Consider the following 25,216-nt stretch of genomic DNA (forward strand, 5'->3'; position numbering starts at 1 on the left):
AGGCAGGACACAAGTCCAAACTGCTCTCTTCTCATACAAAGTTTCATGGGTACTAATGGCCATAATATCTGGAATGTTTTTGTTGGTTTTGGTTTTGGGGTTTTTTGTTTGTTTTTTTCCCAAAACCCAGTCTCATCAGTAGGTTGATCATCATCACCATCCCTACTGACTTTGGATTGCCCCAGGGCATGTAACAATATCTGTTGAAATCCTAATACTGTAATTGGTGGAGCTGCCTTAAAAGCTCTCTGCTAAGAGACAATATTGGAATCTCACTAGAATAAAAACAAAACAAAATAAAACAAACCAATTTTTCTCCATGCACAGAGTCAATAGGTAGGAGAAAAAAAAAAAAATCCTGTCAAATCATTTTAAGAATGGCTGTTATTTTATTTTAGCAATTATTTTAGCAATTATCTGCTCCATAGGTATCTTTGTTTCCCACCAGTCTTGTAGCTCTGAGCTCTATCTTTTTGATGTTTCTACCAGGAGCTGGTTCCACAGTGATGCTACCAGACGAGCCTAAAAATTTACAAAAATTTTGCTGTCAAATTACGAAGAGGGAGCTGGCTTCTGGATCTAGAAATTTGAATTCTTATGTGTCTAAAAATACTTACCTGGGAGCCTAGTCTTTGCCAAATTAAAAAAGAAAATTACATTGTGGCCTTGAAAAGTAGGTGTTTGCATCCCTCCGTCCCAGGGCTGTGTAATTTTGGCTCTGCCTGTGGGCTCTGACAGCTGTGGCAAGGGATGAGCACATGAGGGCCAGCCTGGCTTTGGCAAGCAGGCTGTGCTTACAGCCCTGGCTCCACCTTGAGTGTTAAAGAAAGGGCTTGGAATAGGGATATGATGAAGCATGGCATTTCCTAAGTTCTTTCCAGTACTTTCAGTGCTTTTAATTTGTGCTGTTTAATTGTGCTGGGGAGAAGGGGAGGGAAGGCAGGTGCATTGTACGTACTGGAGTATGAAGATTCTGCCCTTTCTGTAGAGTTGTGATATTCTTTTCCACAAATGGTATGTAAAGAAATGCTGCAAGACCCATCTGAAACATCTGTAACTGCCCTTTTCCAGGCTCTGTCCATGGATTAGCTCTAGAAGGCTGTGCTGCTGCAACAAGACACTACCTTAGCAGTAGGCTCAAATAACTGGCGTAATAAACATCACCCACAGCCAGCTACTGGCAAAGTTTCTGCCAGATTTCTGCAGGTGTTGAGCAGATGTGGATCCCACACAGGCAGATCTCCCTGTCAGGGATCATTTGCCTTTTATTGGAAACTGTCATTACAGTGGATCTTGTGATTGGAGCCAATTGCAGCCCAGTTAGTATAACTTGATTAATAGCCTCAAATCATTGCTATTTTTGCTGTGAAATTTATTCAGTTTCCTCTGGAGAGTGGGATGTGCCTAAGAGATTAAACCCTGTGATTGCTGCTCAGGTCCAGAGCCCGTGGCTTCTCTCTCCATCAGCATCTGTGGCAGGAGGAGCTGTCAGGGCTTCCCAGAGCTGTTTTGTAAGGATGTCACAAGATTGTTCCTTCAGCTGGCAGCCTGTGTTTACATTGATTCAAGGCTTACAAAAGCATTTCCCAGGGCTAGCTCCAGATTTGATGTGTTGTCTTAGAGCTATGAGCACTGGTTTGCTTTCAGTGATTTTGCCTATCATTCTCTGCTTGCAGCTGTTACTTTAATAGCAACTTGAAGTGGCTTCTCTTAAACAGTAACCCAAGCTCCTTGTTACACAGCAATGCTTGGGCATTATTTCATTTATTTTAATTTTAGGTGTTTGGTGTCAGAGTAGAAAATGAGGTGACAATCCAAAATGGGCACAATTAAATAAAATTAAATGCAGAATTCTGTCTCACTTAGAAAGAATCCAAGATAGGCATGAAAGAATGAAATGGAGTTGGAAACTGATATGAAATAATGAAATACAATTAATGGCAGCTGTTTTTGTGGGGTTTTTTTAAACTTGTGAACACTTTTCACACAGATGCCTGATTTTATCTAGTGTGAACTGGTAAGGAAAATCAGTTTCAAGAACTGAAGGATGCACGCACATCAATCGAATGAGCAGCATTATTGGATCACAGATCCCTGTTGTACCAGGTTAATTGGCAAGCAAGGAAGTAAATTGAGCAGTAAATTGAACACTGACGAAGCTGCTTTCCCTTTTGAGTATTGGCTTCCTTTTTATTTCTTTCTGAAAGAAATTTAGAGGTCACAAATGGCTAGTGTATAACTTTCTACAAGTAAATATATACACTATGTGATGGGTCAAATTTCCCTTCAAGACCAAGCGTTGTAAATGAGACAAGAATGTGATGCAGCATTTGTTCACAAGAGCTAACTGTTTCAAACCACTGTTATTAAAAATGGCTTCATACATCCTCCATGTAGATGCAGAGCAAAATGTATAAAACCTAAAATGTCAGTGGCCACATCCTTGGAAGCCTCTGGTCACATCCACCATTTATGAAGGCCAGGTCTGAGCTCAAACTTGCAACAAGCAGCGAGGGTTTGGTAGCACAGTAGGTCCATGTTGTAGGGGTGGTGGTGGGATAAACAACCAGCAGGGGGGTTTTCTTTGACCATGTCACTCACCACAGTTCTAGAATGCATCAGTGTCCTGCACAGTCAACCATGGCAGAAAAGCCCACATGCCACGTGTACCTATAAAGTCTCCATTGCCTTTATGCATATACTTTTTTTCCCAAATATCCCATTGGTGCTTTTCTTAGAGGTGACTTTTCCCCCTCTTTTTATTACTAGTAATTCCCTTTGGGGTAATTTAGCATTCTCTTTCAGTGTGTGTGTTTTGAGGAGGGGAAGCCCCTGCTGTTGTTCAAGGCCATATTTTATCCCCACTACCGTTGGTTCATTCCTGTACAGAGCCAAAAATATTTAGCTGATGAATCATTCAACAAAACACAAATTAATTGTAAATACATAAAATAATGTTGCCTTTGACAGTAGGAAAAAATAGAAATCACATTTTCTTCCACTCAGTAAGGCACTGAGCTTTTTTGCTGTTGTTCATGGGCTTCACCTTTGCCTTCTCATGTCCTCTTCTTCTCCCTGCTTCAAAATATCCAGAGAAAGATACAGAGAGGGTCCACTGCTGTGTGCTGTCTCCTGGCTGCTTTCATCCTAGTTTAAGCAAAGCTTTAAACAGCATTTCATCCATAAATTTGGAAATTAAACTGAAGGGGAGGAGTGGGAGAATGCTGCAACTGCAGCCAAAGGGCAGCTGAGTAATTTGTCTGAAAACCAGCCCAATATGGTTTCATCCAAAGTTTTCAAACTCTTTCACATGGAAAAGCAGTAGAGCCATAGCAACTGCAAAAAGTATGGTACGTACATAATTACCAAGAACCCCAAGTAAATATTTGTGTGGCTTTTCCAGTGCATCTGATTCCTTTTCTTAGCAATAACAACTGAAGAATTAGCCATTATCAAGATCTAAAGACGTATTTGAAGTAGAAGGAATGAATGATTTGTCATGAATACCTGCATAATAAACAGCATAAGGTGCCACTTTGGAGGATTTGTGTGTCTGATATTTGGGGAAGGCCTTTTGTACATTTATTAAATACTGTGGGCAATGGGAGTTCAACTGGAAAAATACCTGCACAAGGATCTGGGTTGTATGGGAACATTTTAGGGCTGAATAGACATTTGGATAAGATTCCAGTTCAAGCCCCCCAAGACCCATGGGAGTGTGCAATCCACAACATGTGTTGGAATATATCCTCCACCAAAGAAACCACATCCGTACCAGTGGCTTGGGAATGACCTGCAGAGGACACAGCTGTCACCTCTGGGTCTCTGTTTGTGCTCCCTGTATGGAGACTGAGAAACATTTCTCAGGCACCAGGACATTCTCCCAGATCATTGCAAAAAGTAGATTTCAGCAATGCAAACATTTAGATCCTGTTACTAGCCCCAAAAGGACTTTTTTACAGGTCAAAAAGCTTTCAGTCCTTTTTATTTCCCTGTGGTATTTACTTTTCCCCCATGTGATGACCCATATAAGAGCTGGTGGATAAGCCCTAGTCAGACCCCTGGTAAATATTGCTTGTATTAGACACACTGTTAATCACAGCTGTAATGATTTCTTAACTTTCCATTAAATATTTCCAGCAGCTCTTGACCTAGCCAAAAATCTTTCCTTTCACCCTCAAGAGATAAAATCCGCACCAGTTTCAAGGGCACAGAGTTAAGATAATTCTAAAAACTAAGATTATAATATTTTTCATACTTATAATTTGGCCTGGTTCAAGAGCTCTCCAAGGCAGAAAGTGTAACTATAGCAAATAGCAGAAACAGAACTAATTACTTATTTTAGAATTAATAACTTCTGGCATAGACTGTGAGTCATTTCCTTGCTGAGCTAAATTTTTTACTCATCAAATTTGCTCATGGAGTAATTATCTTGAAGACAGGGAGATTTCTTTCCCAGAACAAGTTTGAAAAGACATTAATATCTTGTAAGACCACGTCCCAGATGATTCACTGATAAATCATTACAGGCACTTAGAGAATGAAGCTTGTGTAACACAACCATAGCTAACAAACTGCATAATGACAGAGGAAAAGAGAAACAACAGAAAATATTTATTGACATAATAAGTGCATCATATAATATCAGAGCAAAGGTTTGCATTTATTTTCTCAAATGGCTTGTCATTTTGCCATTTAAAAATATACAGTTTTCTGTCAGTCTTAAAAAAGCTAAGAACATGAAAGAATCCTCAAAGCTACTTCTGGAGGTTTTTTTTTAACCTAGATGCTCTAACACTCAGAGCAAAAGGCTGGTGCAAAGGGGACCCAAATATACTTCTAAATCCATTGAGATTAGAGTGAAATTTTAAGCTTTCAATTTAATAACATTCTTTTTTTTTTTCCCCCACTCATTCTTTAATCCAGGAATTCATAGATGGAACTATCTGCAATAATCTGTGCTTTAAAATTAGAAGCAGTTGATTAAATTTCTATGGGTGCCAAACACAAACAGAAGACACTTGAAAAAAAACGTATTGCCTAGAATTTCTAGATACATGCAAAAAATGGAGCCTTAAGTCTGAGATTTTTTGTTTGATTTTTTTTTTCCCCAGTGGAGAAGAGCCTTTACAGGAATCCCAGCAAAGGTCAGGTTTGAGATACTCCCCTTACTCACTACACTCTTAGTGATCCAGTGTACTGGGAGGTTGATACTACCAAGTCTTTTGGTCAAAACACATATCTTCTGTTTTCCAAGGACCCTGAATGAACAGAAGCACAATCCCTACAAATTCAGGCAAGGACTGTAGATCAGGGTCAAAACCCCTGCCTGGTAGCAGTCCCTGCCACAGCCTGAGTCCTCTCACAGCCCTTTCCTTGTTGCTGTTGGCTGGGAAGAAAAGGCTTATCTTTAACAGTGAAAAATTGTTCATGAAACTTGTGAATTTCACATCTTAATTCATACTATTAAGTGTCTCCCATCTGCCTACTCTTTCTCACAAAAGGTACCTCTGCTACCTTGCAGCCATTTCATCTGTTACTTCACACACTTTCTTTATCCCTTGCATACTATCTCCGTCTTCCTGGTCTTCCATGCCATCTACTTGTTTTTTCTTTCTGTTTATTTGCTGTTTGCTGCCAGGTCATTCCTTATCAGCAGAATAGAAAGAACTCCCCATCTGCTTCTCTCCTCCACATGTGGACGAGTTATTTTTTTCTATTTAAGCCATATTCGTGCTGATTCATACTCCATATAGACACATAAATCTGAAAAATTAAGATGGTAAATCTTAAGGAGTCAAGGAATTCTTTAAGCAATTATTAAAGCATTGTGTACTCTATACTTCATGTAACAGAAATCACTTTCCTATATAATATTTTGGCCTTTTTTTGTTAAGTTGATACAAACTTAGACTTCATTTTTCACATTGCAGATATCCCCCTTGATTTCCATGGTGTGTCTCAGAGCCTCAGATTAAACACATGCACAGACACCTTGCAGAAGCTAGTCTGGGCATGTTAATGGCTTGCATATGAGGTTTATCTTTGGCCCTGAAAAAAAATTACTTGTTGACTTTATAAGACTTTATATGATTTACTTTATTCCAGTAGCCCTCTAGGAGAAAAGAGATTTGACTGAGGTTGTTTTTTCCGAAAGCCAGGAGTACAGTTAAATAAAACAATCTACTATACCAACTCTTATGGAAAATAATTAGTAGTGATGGAAAGAAATGATGTACAGCCTGGTACCTGAGAGAGGAAAAATCCTTTAGGGAAACATCACAAGGGCTGGAAACCCAGCCTTGCTGCTGGTGTCCTAGACAACAGCAAGGTCTGATCTACTGAGATCATGTTTTCCTCCTCGTATTTTCTATTGGTAAATAGATAGTAACTGCAGGTTTTTAAGAAAATCTGAGATGGCTCAGAAATTCTTGTCCCATTTGCAGTGGTGAGTACCGAGAGCTCTATGCAGGACATTAAATTCCTGGGATTATGTGCAAGAACTTGATTGAAGAACTGTTCCAGAAGTACCTGTAGTAAGTAGTCACAATTGCCTACATAAAGCATTTTTTTCTCTATTAGGCCAAGTGGAAAACCAAAATGTTGCCTAGCATGCTGAGACAACAGGAGAAACATTTTGTCTGTGTCGTCTTCTACCTGCATTTCCTGGCCTGAAGATGCTGACAACACCAAAACTCCATCAAAACAACATGTTCTCCAAGCCCATATATTTGCATGTGTTTGTGCATGGGCACTGAGACACAGAGGTTGGTTTGTTTGTTTTAAATTAATATTTATGTCACTCTGGCCAACCTTTTTAATCTCTTAGTACCACAAAATGAAGCACTGAGCATCTAGTATTAATTCTCTGAAAAGAAAGAGTTTTTATCAGCCTGGTATGGGAACTTCAGGTAGCGACTGAGATATTTACAACAGATGATTATTATAACAAGACAATTTGGAAGCTGACATCAAACATTTTTCATTCTTGCTTCCAATTCCCAAAGGGATAAAGAAATAGATTTTATTTCTTCTTCTGAGGTGCATACCTAAATAAGACTCAAAATAATAAGGAATTTACTAAGCCTCCTTATCTTGACTAGTTTTGGACCCAAATCAACAATGAAAATTATTGTAAAAAAATCTATGGACCTGGGTTGTCTTGTATTAGATTAATGATGTAGCACCTTATTTGTCACAGTAACTATGGAAAAAGGCATTTAAGAAAAACATTACAGACCTGACTAAAGAATACTATGAATCTCTTGCATAGAGCGAGAGTATTAAATACCAGACTGAGGTGATTTAAAATTACTGTCAGCAAAGCCACATGTGTTAATAGAGATGTTAACAACAATAAAAAATAATTGACCCTAAAGTCTTAAAGATTTATTTCTAAACTTTAAAAATTATTATTAGTTTTCTGCAAACAATCACACAAAATAAAAACAAAATATAATAAAGGAAGAAAAGTTGAGTGTTCCCTGGAAAAGTTAACATTAAAAGAAATAGTTTCCTTTAAAGTGAGATCTCTTCCAATTAATTAAATATTGTTAGGGTTATGGTATGCAAGCAAGTCTTAAATTTTTATGCTTTGGCCATAGTAGGACAGAGCTGCCTGCACATTCAGTGTGTCAGGTTATATACTTTCAGCCATCTACCAAAAAAATGGGTTAAAATCATCTTATTTCACCAGAAGATATTACAAGGATGATTTAAAGATTCCAACAAACAAATAATATTTTTAAATCTTGTTATATTTTTTTTCTCCTGCACAGGAAGAAAATGCATTTTGGTCAGCATAAATTTATGGTAAAAAAAAAATTAAATATTACGGTGGTGAATACTCTGAAAGTATTGAAACCCAAAGGATATGATCAGAAAGGCACAGTATCTTTTTATGTTATTAGATTAACATAGCACCATAACAATTCTGTGTACTTCAAAATCTTGACATAAAATAAAATATATAGACTTACATAACAATCAACAACAGTTTTTAAGAAGGTGGTTTGTGTTTAAAGATGTGTAAAAGTCAAGCTCAGTTTGTGTCTTCATTAAATACGTGGTTCTGCAAACATATTGAACCAAATTATTTGCTAACTACTGCTGCTATCTAACAAGATACCTTTTATAATGCACAGGATAGTTCTACCATTCAGAAGGTGCTATAATTTAGTTGGGAGAAATTTTTAGTTAAACTTGTGAATCATATTGAGGTGGAGTCTGAATATAACATGATTAAAACCACACACTGCAAAACTGTAAAGCCAAACTAAAATATTGATTTCCAGCTTCCAGTCTAATACATACTATCCTATCTATGAAACTGAACTAATATAAAAGTAATTTATAAAACTGAAGAAATGTATAGCACCCAAAAAATAAATCATCTGTGAAGCTCCAAATGATTGTCAAGTAGCCACTTCAGGAGTCAGTGACTTCCCCCAATGGTAAAGCTAAACATTTGACTAGAAACTAAACCTACAGCTCTCCAAATATTAATTGGAAGGCAAACATGTGTGTTTAAGATTTCTATAGCTTCTCAAAGAATGTTTAAAGGCATTAAGCCACGTCCAGATGTGTCTTCTTCCAAACATGGAAACTTTGTTCATTAATATATTTTTTTGCTGTTTTCACTGAGCAATGAAGTGAATTTGTCTTTAAGGTGTAACCCCCAGCTACATAAATTTGGAATTTCCATGGGAGCTTTCCTGCAGCAACCAGAAGAGGCAGTTCTCCAAACTATCAATCATTAGCTATAGTGCTGCTTCTCAACATGGACCTGTGGTCTTTAGAGAATGCCAGAATAATGTCTTGTTCTCATGCAGTTCTCTGGATCATTCTGCACATACAGTGACATGCTATATGCACAACTTGCATTTGAGGAATTGGAACAGAACCCTGAGAAAAGCAATTCCATTGGAAAAAAAATAGATATTGTTTAGTAACACCAGTCTGAGATGTTTCAACCCTTCCCCTGGAAAAAAATATTATGAATAGGTGCAGCCATGTTTTTTCTCATTAATGACTTGGATTTATCACAACTGCAAACATAAATATAGTTTGGGATTTTAAGTGCGTATCTAGGTCGATTACAATTAGAAATATTTTGTCTGACAATTCTACCCCTCCCCTAGCAATTCAGTATTCCTTAAGTCACCATAGCACTACTTGCGAGCTCAGAGTTCAAAAACATTCTGGTGTGGAGTGATGTTCTTCCAGTCTCTGTTGTCTTTCACTCTATGGCGGTGAGGGTGCTAAGCTAGTGAGGCTCGGCTCTCTTCACCCTTGTGTGCAATTCTCATCATTCCCATGTATCCAGAAGCAAATCTGGGCATATTTGAGAGGAGTAATTCGTACTGCTACATTGTAATCCTGCTGTTCACCATTGATGTCCACCCACTGATGGCCTGAGTAAACAGCGATGATCTTGCGTTTCCACTTCTTTTTGTTCGGCTCCTTCAGACGGAGATAGATGCCAGATCCTGTGGAGCCAGGCTCAGCATCACAGTACTGATAAAACAGATCATTGGACTCATCAGAAATGCTACAAAATCTATAGACCAGCTGCCCAGACCGATCATTGTCAAAACCTGAGAAGTGGATCATGCTCCCAGGCATCATTTTGATTGTTGGGCTGATTCCCAGTTCCATGTATTTCCTTTTGTGGGGACGCTTGAGCTCAAGAACAGCATAATCATAATCCAGGGCAATATCCCCAGAGACACCCTTAAACCAGCCTTTCGGGATGTGCGTACTCTTCACCCGTGTCCACTGGAAGGAGGGCGTGCCATCTGAGGTCCCTTGCCTCCTCCCAGATCTCCTCTGCTTTCTCTCATCACCTTTGGATTGTCGCCTTAATTCTGTGGCAGCTTTGGGATCCTCTTTGGCCGCAGAAATGTCTCTCCTACTTCTTTTAGCGCCTTTGCGTTTCCTGCCGCTGCCTCTGGATTTTGTCTTCATCAGGCCCACCCTCAGCCTTTTGCTGCCCTTAACATAATCCTTGCCATTGTGCAGACAGTGGGCTGCTGTTAGCACGTGCTTGGGGGAAACCAGAATGCCACTGCAGCCCGTGGAGATCTTCACAGCTGTGTTGAATGGAAAGTTGGTCATAAACCTCTTGTCATAGATGCTGAACCTACTGTCTGTTCCATATATCTGCCTCTTCTTTCTCAGAGGTCTTCGTGTGGTTGTGTTTGCAGCTGGGTCAAGCGCTGCTCCGAGGACATTCACTTCAGTCAGGGTCCGTGTGCCATTTTCAAAAACAGTCTCATAGGATAAGAGGCTTTTCAAGTCAGACAAGCTTGGCACTGGCAGTTTTCTTTGACATTCAATTCCACATACACTGTTCAGCTCTAATTTGGCTTTTGCTTCAAATTTAGGACTGTCAAGGGAGAATGTTCTTTCTCTCACAATCTGGGGAATCTTCTTTAAATGCCAAGTAAAATCTTGTTCAGTTTCTGTTCCATTACTGAGACCCAATATAGGTATGAAAAATATGAACAGCAGTAACATGTGCTCCATTTTATTTTATTTTTTTCTAAAACAAGAAAGAGAGATTTGAAAATACACTTTGGAAATATACACAGTTATTTTAATATCTTCTAAGTATAATCATGCAATTTTAGAGCTGACATGAGTGGAACAGAATTCTACCATCTGCTCAAAATAGAAATGCCTCAGATATTCCCCGTATTGCCTCTGACTCTTCCAATTGTTTCTAGCAAGATGGATGCAGATAATTCAGCCAGCATCCATGCTGAGCTACCTACTGGAAGATGAAACCAGTTGAGTTTTACCTGTTTTTTCCCTCAATGGACAGCAGTCTGAGTCATTCTACTCGGTAGAGCATCCTGGTTTTATTTATTCCAAAGGCATGCAGTTACATATTGCATTTCTGCTTTTTCTTTTCTATAGCTATATAGTAGAAGGTAGAACATGATTGAAAACCCTCAATGCATTCAAAAGTTGGGATCCAAGCAGAGATGGATAGACAGACTACACTCATGAGACTTAAGAACCCTTGGGAAAACTGACCAACTGTGCTCTTTCGTGTAATGGCCAAAATGTGGTTTTAGCAGACTTAAGATTAAAAGCCTTGAAAGCTACCAGTGGTTCTCCATTACCCACCCAGCTGAGAACTATGAATCTGCCTGCATGAAAAATGGCACTTTGCTAACTGCTATCCCAGGGAACCGAGGTCTTCTAGGACAGACGCACAAATGAGGAAAGGAGAATGTTGCTGGTGTAGAGGAATCTCCTGGTTATATATACATGCAGCAAAGCTCAGCCAAGTAGGAAGGACAAGTCAGGTTACTCATCACATGCCTTTTTCAGCATCCCATAAAGGCTGTAGGAGCTGTGCTGTCTGTGCCTTATGGTCACATGTGGAACACCCCACCTAGATGGGATGATGCACCACACCAAGAGCTAATACTTTAAATGGGAAAGACAAAAAGCAGTATTATTCCCATCTGTAGTTGGGAAACATGCAGAAAAATGTAACATTGTTAGAAGTCTGAGGCAGTGCCAGAAACTGAACCCAGAACTCTTGATTCTGAACTCAAAACATTACTGAAAAGACCATTTTTCTCTTTTGGCAGCACTGATGCCAATGGCATTATCCAACTACTGGCAGCTGCCACTGGGAAACCTGTGCTCAGTTCCAACATCCTTCATTCCAATTACATGGAAACCTCAGCAGTGAAAAAATAAAGGATCTATGATTAAACTTTAAAAGCCAAGCAATTCAAGGATTTGTATGTGGTTAAGCTCTCTGGTTTATATTGCAATGACAGTGTAGGCCAGGGCAAACATAACCACTTTCCTTCATTTTAGTTTAGAATAATAGAAGTGTTACTCTCCAATGAAACAGCCTGGCTACAGGCTAGCTGAGGATCTAGCATGAAAAGTAGGGGTATATGGAAAAAGAAGTGGGAATGTTGCTTTCAAAGCTGTATAATGGACCAGTGACTCCTATGATTTTTGAGTCATCTTTACCCTATAGATGCCTATAGACATATATTTTGTCTATAGTAAGTTATATTTCTAATTTTTTAGTTAAGTATGCACTACAGTTCAACCACAGCTTGTTACTTCTGATGCCAAGTTCAGAGGGTGGATTTGTTTTAGCACAGTTTTGACACTGTTCACCTTTGCCAGAATAGAACACCAACTTTGAGCTGGAGTCCACTTACTAGGATATATATATATACACACATATATATACATATATATACATATATATATATATATACACACACACTACATTTTACAATAAAAGGAAACTGTTCCTGGCTTTAAAGTAGCTAACTTGGGTTTTGGAGAGATGTGTGGACTTTGTCAAGACATCTGGAGGTTACAGTGACTCACAGATCTGAACTTCGGGATGTATGTGGTCATATGAAAGGATATCTGAAGGTTTTGAAAGCAGAGCTGTAAAATCACCCCAGGGACAAGATTTTGTAGAGGAACACCAATTGTTAGCACCAGTCTAGCTTATTGGTATAGCAGAAATGTGCACATTTAAACATTAACTTTGGTATAAAAAGTTACCTTCAAAGTATTGGTTTCATTTTTGCTCAATTAGCACTAAATCTGGGGAGGAATTACTATTTTACATATCTGTGGGTAAGTTAGAAGGTGCCAAAATAAAAAAAAAATACTATAGTGAGAATATAAAAATACATTCCTGACCTGACCAAAGGCCTGCTTGTCCTAAAATCCTGATTCTGACACTGACTAAATGTGGTTGCCTAGGGTAGAGGATAGGGATAGGAACAGGGCAACCATGTATACCCCTGCTCCCTCACAGTTTCTTAACTTACAACCAGTTGTACCTAGTGAACTTTAGAGCAGAAGAAATTTCTGTAGTTTAAGGAAACTTTAGTTAATTTCTCTTCCACAGTTTGACAGTCTTCCCTTGAATACATATAGAATTTTGTAGCCATGATGTTCTGCATCCAGGAGTTCCACAGCTTAACTGCATGTTGTATGAGGAAGTATCTCCTTGTCTGTATTTCCAACCTGTCACAAACTAGCATGGTTTGAGGATAAATAATGTGCTAATAACGTAGAAAAGCTGGTTTAAATTTGCTTTGCCCTAATACAGCTGCTGAACAAGACAGTTCTAATGTCAGGCTTGAGAATGATTTTTCTATTTTTCCCTTGAATACTCCTCCCTTTCTCAGCTTTTCCTCAGGGTCTGGATATTTGATATTCCTCTGTAGCTGAACTTTGCGAGCCCTAAGGAAAGTTCAGCTATTAACTGTTTGTTCACACAGAAAGTCTAGGTTGATATCATTCCACTGTGATGGCTGTTGTCTTCCCAGATGATCTCATAACTAGGTTAAAAAAGAAGCCCATTTTTTTCTCTCTGCTTTATAGAGAGACTATCTGCAAGCAAATGGGTGGAGTACTATGGCTCCCTTCTGCCACTCTTCAGAAAGAAAAAAAAACCAACAAAACAGTCAAAGCACAGAACTTTCATTAGATGCCTTGGAGCCTTCCATTTGAAACACGATACTCAAGTGCTCACTACTTACAAAGGCAGTCTTGGAAGCCAAGATTTTCTTCATTTATAATGAACCACTTGTCACTGGGAATGAACTAACTACACTTCAGGATAACTGGAAGAAAATCAAGGAACTTGATAAACATGGTAATTCTCATTACAGACCAGAGCAGTGGTCCTGCTAGGCAGCTTTGTCATTTCCAGCCATGCATTTAAAATCTGTTTACTAACCCCATCTCTACTGTTTAGAGGAGGCCAGCTCCAAGCACAGGCAATGTCAGCAGTTGCCATAGCCCAGTGCAAGCTGCTGGTAAAAGGGAAACTCAGGGCTCCTCTCACCAGATGATGAGGAAATAAATGTGTATGTGGGTGCAAAAATAACTGCCGAGTGGGAGAAAGGGAGAGAGAATACAGCTTCCAGGGGAAGGAGGAAAGGTCCTGAAAAGGCTTCAAGCTGATTGCAAGAAAAAAAAACCTCAATAAAAAACCTCATTCTCCACTCTTCTGCCACACCCCAAAGATGCTCTGTCCTCTCCTTTCCTTTGCTCCTTTCCCATACAGATTTCAGGCTGGCTTACAGTAATCGGAATTCTTGAGTCAGCTCTTTAAAGTATGACAAATTGCTTGAGAGATGACAAGATGGAAACCAGAAAGAGAGATCCCCAGCTATATGAAAACGTTGAAATTCTTCCTCCAGTTTCCAAACTCGGCTGATAACTTTGGTATCATTCCAGCTACCAGGCATATCCATACAAGTAAAACTATTTTTAGTTCTTCTCATTTCTTGCTTCCAACATTAAACCTTTCTACATCCACAGGACAAAAAATACCTAATTTTTAGGATATCCTTCGAATATTTTGTCATTATAATCTACCTTACTTGAGCCGAGTGCATGTCAGATGCTCAGGAAAAGGTTTATAGTCAAGCAGAACTAGAATAGGTTTCTCTTCAGGCTATCATGGAAGAAATTTACACATCAGTGTAGCTCAGACAGAAGAAAAATTCAGACCAGCTTCCTGGACACTTCCAGTGTTTTATCTTGGTCTGTTCAGTGCAGCCTCTACCATGGGATTTCCTTCTTCTTGTAGGAAAGTCAACACATTTCAAACTAAGCTTACACAATTTTAAATACAATTTCCAGGCCATGAAGTAACAGAGGCTGCTATAGTAACCAAATCCTTTAACTGCTTTTGGCCTTGTTCTTGAAAAAACCTGGAAGTTAAAATTCACAGAGAAAAATAGAGAACAAATTTTTGATATCTCACATCCCCTGGAAGAAACCATTGCCCCAATCTTATCCGCCACTGCTCCCCCTTCCCTCCTCCAGGTGCGCTCACTTTGTACAGCGGTGTACGGATGCTGTCCTCCTCCCTGACTTGCGGGGAAAACCCACTGCGGCTCCTGGCTCTTACAAAAATGTAGGCAGCTCCAGCACTCGTAGGAAGAACTGATTTTGCACGGCAGGGGTGACAGCTCATTTGGGAACTCCCGCACTCGGGGAGAGCCCAGGACGGCGAGCCGGCGGCGCTGTGTCCCCGTGCGGTGCGATGCCCGGCGCTGCCGCGGGGCGGCGCTCCCGCAGCGCCGGCGGCCGCTCCGTGCCCGCTCCGGCCCCGCGCCCGCCCCTCCCCGCCCGGGACCCTCTCCCGGAGCCGGAGGGGAAGGAGGTCGCGCCCAGGCCGCTGCTCTGCTGCTGAGCGGCTCCGGGGCTCCAGCCCTGCCAGCCGGGAGGCGGCCCCCGCACGGCTGCGGGTGGGCACAGACCGGGAACCGGCCGGAGGAAGGGCGGGGACGGGAGGGCTTTGCCGGGATGGCCGCCTTGCCTCTGCCCTCTCCGCTGCTGCCGGCCGCTCCTGCGTGCTCGCGTGTTAAAGCCCAGGGCTATCCTGGAAGAAGAGGAGGATTTGGGGAGCAAGCCCTGATCTCTCCTTGGGCATCCCCTGGTCCTGCTTTCCGCAGGAGGCTCTGCTTTTCCGCGCCTGATCCAAAGGAGTTTCCCCCCTCTACAAAGCCTGCAAGTTAAATACCTTGGCACGGCTCTTTTATTTTTGCTATTCCAAGATAAATCTGCTTCCAGCAGCGACGAATCTGGATGAAATTAGTGTCAATTCCAGAGGAGCGCGGAGATGGTAGCGCTAATATTGAGGGGATGAATCAGAATTAAAGGAGTTTGTTTTGAAGTGTGAAGAGGCTCTTTGCCCGCTCCCCGCAGAAGGCACAGCACAGAGACAAACCCCCGAAAACCCAGTAAATATGCCCCTTGCCTCAGTCCCGTTAAGCCGTTTTGTGAAACCGGCTTTAAATACGAAAAACAAGAAACAGATAAACGCGTGGCCTTTTAGTCCTTTCAAAAATATATCCATTAGGCTAAAGAGGCAGGAACTTTATACAAAACATCTCAGCTGCCAAGCTCAAGGTACTGACATCGCTCAGCCCCATCACTTTTTAAAAACGACCCGCGTAGGAAGAATGACATCGCTAAAAATCGATCACCTTAGAGACGCTGGTTACCTCGCACTGCCCGGTCCCGGCACCGGGCAGCCCCCCTCAGCCCCCATCCCCAGCTCCGCTCCTGCCCACCCAGGTCTCTGGGGGCTGCCTCTTCCCCAGAGGCCGCCGCTGGGAAGGGTCTTGGTCATACCTGGCAGCCCGCAGGAGGGACGCAGGGGAGGGCGGCCGCAGCCCCGGGGCTCGGGCTCCCGGCTCCCCGCTCCGCGCCGCTCGTCCGCCGCCCAGCGCCCGCGGCTACTGAGGACGGGGCGGGGGGAGCGGCCAGGTCTTCCCAGGCGGGGGAGGGGATGGAAAAAGGAAAAAAAAAAAAAATTTAAAAAAAATAAAAAGAAGACGAGAGGGAGGAAGCCGAGGGGGAGGGCCGAGGGGAGCGGAGGCAGATCTCGGTGTCTCCTCGGGTGGGAAGGGAAGAAGGGGCTCTGCTGCGGGGCGGGGAGGCGCATCGCCCCGGCTGCGGCTTCCTCTGTGCACGGGGCCGAGAGAGGCTGCCGGGCCGGGGTGGCGAGGCGGGGACGAGCGGGGAGGTGGCGGGACCCGGTCCCGAGGGACGGGAGGGTTCCCCGTTCGCACCGCTCCACCTGTGCGGGTGGCGGCGGCGGGGAGGCCGCTCCCCCTGCCCCGCCGGAGCGCTCCTGGGGAAGGCGAGGAGCGGGGAACGGCGTTCCCACGGCCCGTGGCCTGCCCGCCCCCCACTGCCCTCACCCCTGTCTCCCAGCCCCGCTCCTCTGGAGTGCCTCGCTCCTCAGGGACCCTCCCTGCCCCCCTCCTCTGCACCATCCCCGCTCTTCTGACCTCAGAGGCCAGGTGAGAAGCACCTTCCTCCTTTCCTCATCACTCTGCTCCTCTTTGCCTTCCTTCTTTCCCTCGGTGTCCCTGTGGTCTCCCCTCCCAAGGCAGAACGCTTTGTGTAGTGGTCTTGCCCCCTTGGATCACCTCTAGGCACTACAAGAGGCTTTCTACTGCCAGGCAGATGCGCAAGGTGAAAACTACCCTCTTTCTAAACTAAGCAGTTCTGCAAGTGCTTAACCCGAGCGCTTCCATTGAGCTCATCTGATGTAAACTCACTTCATACTAAATGAAGGCTCACTGATTTGCCAAAACGAGCAGGAAATTTGTGGCATTGCTGGAGATCAGAGTGAGATCTCCAGAGTGCTGCTTTGTTGTTTTAATTATAGCCATATTCTTCCTTTAAAAGTTTGAACTTCAAAAACTTAGTGGAACCAAATTTGTAAACAGGTTGGAAGTAAGGCTTTGTCCGGCAAACTGCAGTTTCATTTTGAAGACTGAGGCTTATTTCTTAAAAATGTAGATTTCATTTACAGTCCTGGTTTTGTCGTTGTTTGTGCACTCAAAAACAAAGCAAAATAGTAATAATATAATAATAATTCATGTGGTGAAGAAAATGAGCTGAGGAATTACCAATGTAATTAACAAGCTAAGGCAGAAATGTAAGTAAAGTAGTTAAGTTTTACCATTTATTGAACACAAGAGCTTCCACACTGGGTGAGCCCAAGGGCTATTGAGACCAACATGCATTGCTGAAGGCAGTAGTTCCCTCCAGCACTTTCACTGCCACCAATATTTCAGACTCAGAGATTTTATGAGGCAGGTGAAATTTCTATAACCTCAGTAACTTTCACTGGATTTCTCTGCCAGGTACTTTCCCATCTTCCCTTTAACCTCTACGGATCCGTAGCATCTACAACTTGCTCTCAACAAGTTCTCCAGGTCAAACATATATTGTGCAAAATCTTGCCTCTTTTAGTGTCTTTTCAACCTGGCTACTGTCATCTTCATTTGGTGTTCACTAGTTCTCTATCATATACTCTGTAACTCCTCCCACACTGAAGAATTCTATTTAATTTAGCTGTGCTCAAAAACGTTCCTGTTTTCCATTCTATTGCTGAACTTCAGGGACCAGAAAAGCATCTGAAGGAAGATGCAGCCAGTGGCAAGTAGAAAACAAGGAGCAACAGCTACTTGCATTGGGCAGCTGTGTTGAGCTACAACTGCAGCTAGGGAGGTTCAAACTGGTCATGGGGAAAAATTTCTTCACCAAAAGGAACATGCAACACTGGAACAAATTACCCAGGCAGGTTGTGGAATCGCCATGCTTGGTGGTTTCCAACACTCAGATAAACAAAGCCACAGCTGATCTGATCTAGTGTTGGCAGTAGTCCTGCTTCAAGGGAAAGTTTGGGCCAGGTGACCTGCAGAGGTCCCTCTCAACCAATATTTCTATGATTCTTTACCTATACAGAACACGCAAGCAAAATATGGATTTTTTTTGTAGCAGCAAAAATATATTATTTGTTTTGTTCTCAGCTGATTTCTTATCACTTACTAGTATTTTTTTTTTATTTTTTTCATCTGGTGATATCAGGCTGATGTTCCTATAGGACCATTTTCTTAACTCTAGGATTCTCTTCCCTGAGAAGTAATGGCCAGATCAGATCCTGCCATTTCATACCCAAAGGGCCCTTTTCCTCTTGTGCAGCACTTTGCATTTATCTACACTGAACTCCACTGCCATTTTATTGCTTGGTCACTCCCATAAACTTTCCTGCAGATAATCAAGGTCATCTCATTTTATTAAACTAAATAATTTGACAGTCTCATCAGGCTTTGCCACCTGACTACTCATCTCTTTTCCAGATCATTTATGAATATGCCAAATAGTACAGCACAAAGCAGGTTTTTATTGGTAACCTGTCATCCCAGAAAAACTGATCCCCTTCTCCTGTACTTTATTTCCAGTTTTTCATAAAATACAGATGGCTCAGGTTCATTTCTGTTTATTGAACTCTAGGTGATGGGATCAGTGTGCTTTCGACCCATTAGTCCCCTCCCTCCTAATTTTGAAATCTAAATTTCAAATTTGAATTATTTTAAACAATTTTTTCTTTAATTCTGTGTCATAGTTTAACCCCAGCCAACAACTAACCCCCTCACAGGTTCTCATTCACTTTCCCTACCACAGTGGGATAGGGAAGAAAATCAGAAAAAGTTAAAACCCATAGGTTGAAAAAAGAATAGTTTAATAATTGAAATAAAGTAGGACACTATAGGAATAATAACCATAATAATATTCATAGTAAGAAAAACGGGAGTAACAAAAAAAAAAAAAAAAAAGAGAGAGAGAGAGAGGGGAATAAACCTCCAGAAAGACAAGTGATGCACAACACAGTTGTTCACCACCCACTGACTGAAGCCCAGCCCAGCCCTGAGCAGTGATCTGTGCCTCCAGGCCAACTCCCCCCAGTTCATACACTGAGCATGATGTTCTGTAATGTGGAACATCCCTTTGGCCAGTTCAGGTCAGCTATCCTGGCCATGCTCCCTCCTGGCTTCTTGTGTCCCTCCTCACTGGCAGAGCACGAGATACTGAAAGTCCTTGATCAGGGTAAGCACTGCTGAGCCACAACTAAAACATCAGTGTATTACCAACACTATTCTCATATTAAATCCAAAATACAGCACTGAACCAGCTTCCAGGAAGAAAATTATCTATATCCTAGGCAAAACCAGGATGCCTGTTGCATGAATATTTTATTTCTTGTAATAACAAGATTATTCGATATGGATCATTCTTCATAAATAATGAGAGATTTAAAAAAAATTATCACAATAAAATTTTAATCAAAATATAGTTTTCAGAAGATACTAAGTAATGTATATTTCAGAGTACTGATTTTTTTAAAATACACTGTATAATATATATTGTAGGGCTGAAAAAATATAATTGTTGGAAAATTTCCAGAATGCTAATTTTATCCTTCAGAAGTAATTTTATCTCATCAAAAGATTAGTGAACCAGTCTGGCATTTTTACATGTTCCAAAAATAACTTTAAGATCATTTACTAACTGAGAGGTGTTCACTTGGAACTTTCAAAGACTGATAGCTAAAATTATAAAAACCCAAAAGTCAGAGAAAAAAATAAAACTAAATCTGATTAACATCAGGAATGCACTAACTTCTACCAAAATTCTTCCTGCATATCCACAAAGAATATAAAGTAAAAAACCCAAGTTTTTACCATCAGATTTCTAGCCTGGGTTTGAGTGAATTCACAGAACTTTTGTATTCTTATCTTGGGGTAAATAACGCACAAAATGGGTTACAAAATGTTTCCAAGTAAGATTCCCCCGGATTTTTTTTTCAGGTAGAAATTTGAGATAGGAGCTTCAACTTTCCCTGTGGGGAACATACACTGAGCATGGATGTACTGGCTGGGCAGCTGCTCCTGGAATGTCATTTGGCCCTACGGTGCTGGATGAACACGTGGGTCTTGCACACATGCAAAAAATGTTTGATCACGGCAAAAACATGCCTGGTCTGCAACCTCCAAATTGTATCCCCTGTAGTGCACCTACCCACAAAATATTCTTTCACATGTGAAAGAATAGAAGTCAGGCAGTGCAACTCAGGAAAAGTGAAACAGGGTTCATGGATGTATAAAAAAAAATGCAAATACCTATAATCAAATTAAAAGTTATTGTATTACCCACAAGAAGTCAGCTTTAATCTCTCCCTTTTTTCTCTTCAATTCTTCTTCTACTTATATATATATGCACCCACGTGTTTTTTTCCAAAACTAATGATTATTTGGATAGTACAGGTAACTCCATCCTCTTCATACTTAATTCTCAAGTTGAAGCTTAAGTACTTGTGGGTACTCTTCCAGCTCAGCTGATATATGTTTCACTTCCTTTCTACTTTCCTTATCCCAGGCAGACTATTTTTGTTGAGTTTTAACACTTTTCCAGTTCCCAAACTCTAAACTTGGGATAACTCATTGGCTCGTGATGAATGGACGTGAGATATTTCCTACTGCTTTCAGAACAAAGGGATGTGAAATACAATGGATATTTCTTACAGGATCACAAATAGTCTCCATGGTAGTGTCTCTTCTGTGGCAGCTTGTTGCCACAGAGGCCCTTTTGTTTTGTGGACCAGTGGGGTTGGTTATTGTGCTGTTCAGAGGTGCCTGTGACACAGTGCTGACCGGTTAGACTAAAACCCTGAATGAAACAGGCCTCTGTTAGAGACCCTGCCTTTGAGAACTTGAAAAAGACGCAAAAACTGCAATACATGGCGTAATTGTTTAACAGTGCACACAATGGGGACAGAGAGGATGACAAACAGCATTGCTAGCTCTCCTGAAATGCTAGAATTCAGGAGAATTCTGCACAGACCAATGGACTGTCGCAGTACAGGCTGGTGAGGTGTCCCCTTAGGACTGGGTGTACAAAGTTCTGTGGTGCCAGACACATGGATGTTAGCAACAAGTGCATTGTCATCAACACAGGAACTTAGAGATGGCAAAAAGGAGGGAGGTGAAGGTTGAGATGTCTAACTGACCTGATTTTCACAATATGGGTTTAGGAGCTACATATATGGGTAAATAATAGACATGAAAAAAGTCTCACTTTGTAGTGGCACAAACAGATGAAGTGCCATTTCTGAGTTAAAACTCTGGCAAGTTTGTGATCAAATCAAGCTCTAAGCAACCTGGTCGAGTGAAAGGTGTCCCTGCTCACAGCAGTGTGGTTGGAACAAAATCATTTTTAAGGTTCCTTCTAACCCAGGCTGTTCTATGATTTTTTTAATTTTTTTTCAGTGAGGCAGTAAGCAGAAATAAATGTGCTTCTGCCTCAATGTATGACCTACAGGAAAGAAGCTCTTCTAACTGTACAGAGAATAAGTTAGTTAATAGCCCAGTCACCACCCAGCCCTTGCCTTTTAGCACATTTTTATTTCCCTCTAGAGCAGCAGCTGAAAATGAAGCTGGACAGGCCCACTTTTCTAACATTTGTGCACTTAGTAGAAAAACAGATTTTCCCACTCATCATCGCTAAACAAACAAAACCTACACTTCTTACCTGATGTGGATCATTCTGGAAATTTTATATACATATATGTATGTAAAGTGAACTTTTTCCTCAAGGAAAATTTCCACAAGAAATGGTACTTCTTGTAGGAGATGTGTCAGATGGCAAATATTTTTATGCATGCAATGTGTTGGCAGGTTCCAAGCAGGTACTGTTAAGGAAAAAAAAATTCCAATCCACACCACTTTTGTATGTATATTGCTTCGAAGGAAATAGTTTCCTCTGACTGGCATTCCGATTGCACAGCCCCTCAGCAGCTTTGCTGGAAAATCAGTGAATTACAGATGCTAATGTAGCATACCATGATATGGATAAATGATGTATTGATGTGAGGAGAAAAGAAGTGCATGAACAAAGACTCTGAGAAGCTTTGGAAGAAACCCCAAATTTGCCTGGCTAAAACTGGATATTCATCCCCTCCCCAAGTCCCTAAATTCCTGTAATGGAAACAGCATACCACAGAGGAAAGTTAATAGAGTGACATTGACATGTTAGATAAAACTAGATTTTAGCTACCTTCAGCATGATTGACCCAAGAGAGGGGAAAGAGAATCCAGGGAAAGATGAACTGACAAGGAACATGGCACCTAATCTCACCATCCAAACCATCAGAAGGTGAGTGGCAGTGAAATGCACATCTTAAAAAGTCTGAGAAATCAGAGGAATTAACAGCAATATGTTACTGGAAAAAACGTGACATTCTGCATAAAACTGTGTTCCTGTGGAACTTCCAAACAGAGTATTGAAGCAGTAATCCTCTAGAAGTATGGACAAAGTAGGGAAACGTGGAGTAATAGAAATGGCATTTAAAAAAAAAATAAATTAAAAAAGGGGATGTTTGCCTTAATATATGGGTATTATGGAACATAGTCTTTATTGTCAGAGTTAACTGAAGGTGACCATAAAGCATTTACTGCCATTGTAAACATGCCCAGGAGAGTACCAGACTCATTTTTCAACTACAGCTGCATTATTTTAAAATCAATAGAAACATGAGAGGGGAAAAAACCGCTTTGAAATGACCATTTACTAAACAAGATTCCAGAATGTTATTCCATCACAATGCAAGTTGTTGTTTTTTTTAATTCTTAGTAAACTGTAGATATCAAGTCAGATCAGAAGAAAACCTGTTTAAAGGATTCCACTAACAAGCTTGAAATAGCTGGATGTTTCTGCTAAAATTATTAACAGTGTAATAACTAATAATGGTGGAAATTTCAAGGTTTCATTTTAGACTTCAAACTTAATATTCCACTGGAATGAATACAGGCATTTTATACCTCTCAGAGCCATAATTACTATTAGGAAAACAACATTATGTTGATTGCCAAAACCCGTGGTGAATATGGCATCAGGGTTGCTACGTGTGCCTTGTTGCCACCCAGACAAGCACACATTACCTTTGTGCCTCTGAAGCTGGCACAGAAAACTAAGACCAAGCAACACCCAGGACATGTTTTTAATGTAGCCTTCCATCTTCTGTTTTGCACCTCATGTAGTTGTCTCCTGTGTTCTCCTGTTCAGGCATTCTCACCTGTGATCACCCCTGTGCTAGGCAAGACTGGGTCACGTTGGTAACTGCGGGGAAAATACAGCTGCAGCTAAAGAAAAGGGAGATCTTTCTCGTGGGTGATACAGGAGATGGAAGTCATGACTCATAACCATCCCTCTTGGATCACAAAGCCTCTGCATATTTCAGATAGTTTTAGAGCTATCTGTAGGTTTTCAGTTTGCTGCTGGAATCATTTCCACATGCTAACAACCCAGTAAATAGTTCAACAAGGAGGGGGAAAGCAGAAATGCCTCACCCTGATCAGAAACCCCTCTGCACTTTCTCAGTATGGATTTCTGCAGTAGCATTATAAGAGACTCACACTTCCTGACTGTTATTCCAACTGTGCTAGTGCCCTAAGGATTTCTGTAGATCTAGCATCATTCTCAAGAGGTTACAGGCAGAAGCACCCTCAAAAGCAACCTATAGATAAACAGGAATATTGAGGGATGATTTTGCCTTTTTTTTTTCTGATAAAATCTGACCTAAATTTGAATTTTATCTTAGTGAAGACATGTCCTAAGACTGTCTAGCAACCTTTCACTGTCATTCTTGACAAACCCAGGCTCAGGAAAAGTGCATCCTCATTCAGTTACCGAAAACCTCACTGAGGTCTCTCTCAGAGGAGCAGTACTTTAACAAAGGAAAGACAGAAGAAGGAAGATACAGCATGAAATTTTTTCCCTTGTGGCAGGCAAATTAAAAAAAAAAATTAATGTTACCTTCTCTGACAATTTAAAAAAAAAAAGACAAAAATTAGATAACATGTTATCATTTTCTTTTTCTGATGTTGCTTGGGAAAACTATAAATTTGGGCATAAGTCTGGAGAGTAATAAAAACAGTACCTGAACTAACCATGATATAAGCTGAAGTTTTTTGGGAAAAGTTCTGCTTCTGCTCATTCCCTCCTCACAATTCTCTAGCAGATTGTCTCTGCTATAACACAATAGAACACACAATGCAAGCAGTGCAAAGCAGGACACCACTAGCACCTGGAAGTAGTTTAAATCAGACCAATACTTTCACAGGTATCAACAAATCAAAAGTAGCATATTAGTTTATTTATTATCCCAGAAAACCTGCATTTCTTATTTTGAATGTTTTTTTACATTAAATGTACTAGAGAGTGTATCTTCGGTGGCATCTTCAACAATTCTATGGATTATTTGATACCAATATCATATTTATCCCTATTGATTTATTTGGTCTGCTTGCTGGTACAACCAATAAGGTAAGGGAGACAAACCCAAAGCTCGAAGTAAGATAGTGAAAGGGGTTCTTTTTCACTTCACTTTGTAGCAAGTCTCCAGAGAGAAGAACAATGGTGGAGATTCAATAACCACATAGATTCTTCTCCTCTACCCATTACAATTTTTGCTTCTGATTAACTCCCTAAACCACAGTCTCCTTGCAGAGTGTAACAACATTAAAACAAAACAGATGTGAGAAGATTTACTTTAGAATGAATTTCATGCAAGTTAAAATAAATGGAAAGTTATATCCCCAACTTGTAATGGAAGACTGATACTCATCAGAATTATCACCCATCCACATACTTCTGCTCAGCCAAGATTTTTAAGCTACGTAGTACATGTGACTCAGTTACCAAATCCTCCTGAGGATTTTGTCAAAACTCCCTAAGAAGGGGTTTGCCTGCTTCTTGTACTTCTACAAACCTCACCTTGCTTGCAGCAGAGGCAAACATTTATACACATTCAGATTATTACCAGAAATCATGGGAC

At 40.9% G+C, this 25,216-nt stretch overlaps 2 protein-coding genes across 2 annotated transcripts; both read right to left on the reverse strand.

The window, feature by feature from the left end:
• Nucleotides 1–4,592: 4,592 nt before the first annotated feature.
• Nucleotides 4,593–16,301, reverse strand: PRSS35 (serine protease 35). Its single transcript, XM_015623482.3, has 2 exons — nucleotides 16,159–16,301; nucleotides 4,593–10,543 (listed from the first exon to the last, which is right to left on the reverse strand). Exon 2 carries the CDS (start codon nucleotides 10,525–10,527, stop codon nucleotides 9,286–9,288), a length of 1,242 nt encoding a protein of 413 aa, XP_015478968.1. The 5' UTR covers nucleotides 10,528–10,543; nucleotides 16,159–16,301; the 3' UTR covers nucleotides 4,593–9,285.
• Nucleotides 14,744–16,805, reverse strand: LOC107201286 (formin-2-like). The gene is made up of 3 exons (XM_015620473.1): nucleotides 16,378–16,805; nucleotides 16,029–16,295; nucleotides 14,744–15,377 (listed from the first exon to the last, which is right to left on the reverse strand). Exons 1-3 carry the CDS (start codon nucleotides 16,803–16,805, stop codon nucleotides 14,744–14,746), a joined length of 1,329 nt encoding a protein of 442 aa, XP_015475959.1.
• Nucleotides 16,806–25,216: the final 8,411 nt, after the last annotated feature.

The sequence above is a fragment of the Parus major genome, chromosome 3 (genome assembly GCF_001522545.3).
Source record: "Parus major isolate Abel chromosome 3, Parus_major1.1, whole genome shotgun sequence".
Taxonomy (NCBI): domain Eukaryota; kingdom Metazoa; phylum Chordata; class Aves; order Passeriformes; family Paridae; genus Parus; species Parus major.

Coding starts and splice junctions, on each gene's coding strand:
- LOC107201286 (XM_015620473.1), bottom strand. CDS start 16,805: ATGGTGCAGAGGAGGGGGGCAGGGAGGGTCCCTGAGGAGCGAGGCACT. Junction 16,296..16,377: donor CCCCTCGGCCCTCCCCCTCG/GCTTCCTCCCTC, acceptor CCGCCTGGGAAG/ACCTGGCCGCTCCCCCCGCC. Junction 15,378..16,028: donor CCGGGACCGGGCAGTGCGAG/GTAACCAGCGTC, acceptor TTAACACGCGAG/CACGCAGGAGCGGCCGGCAG.
- PRSS35 (XM_015623482.3), bottom strand. CDS start 10,527: ATGGAGCACATGTTACTGCTGTTCATATTTTTCATACCTATATTGGGT.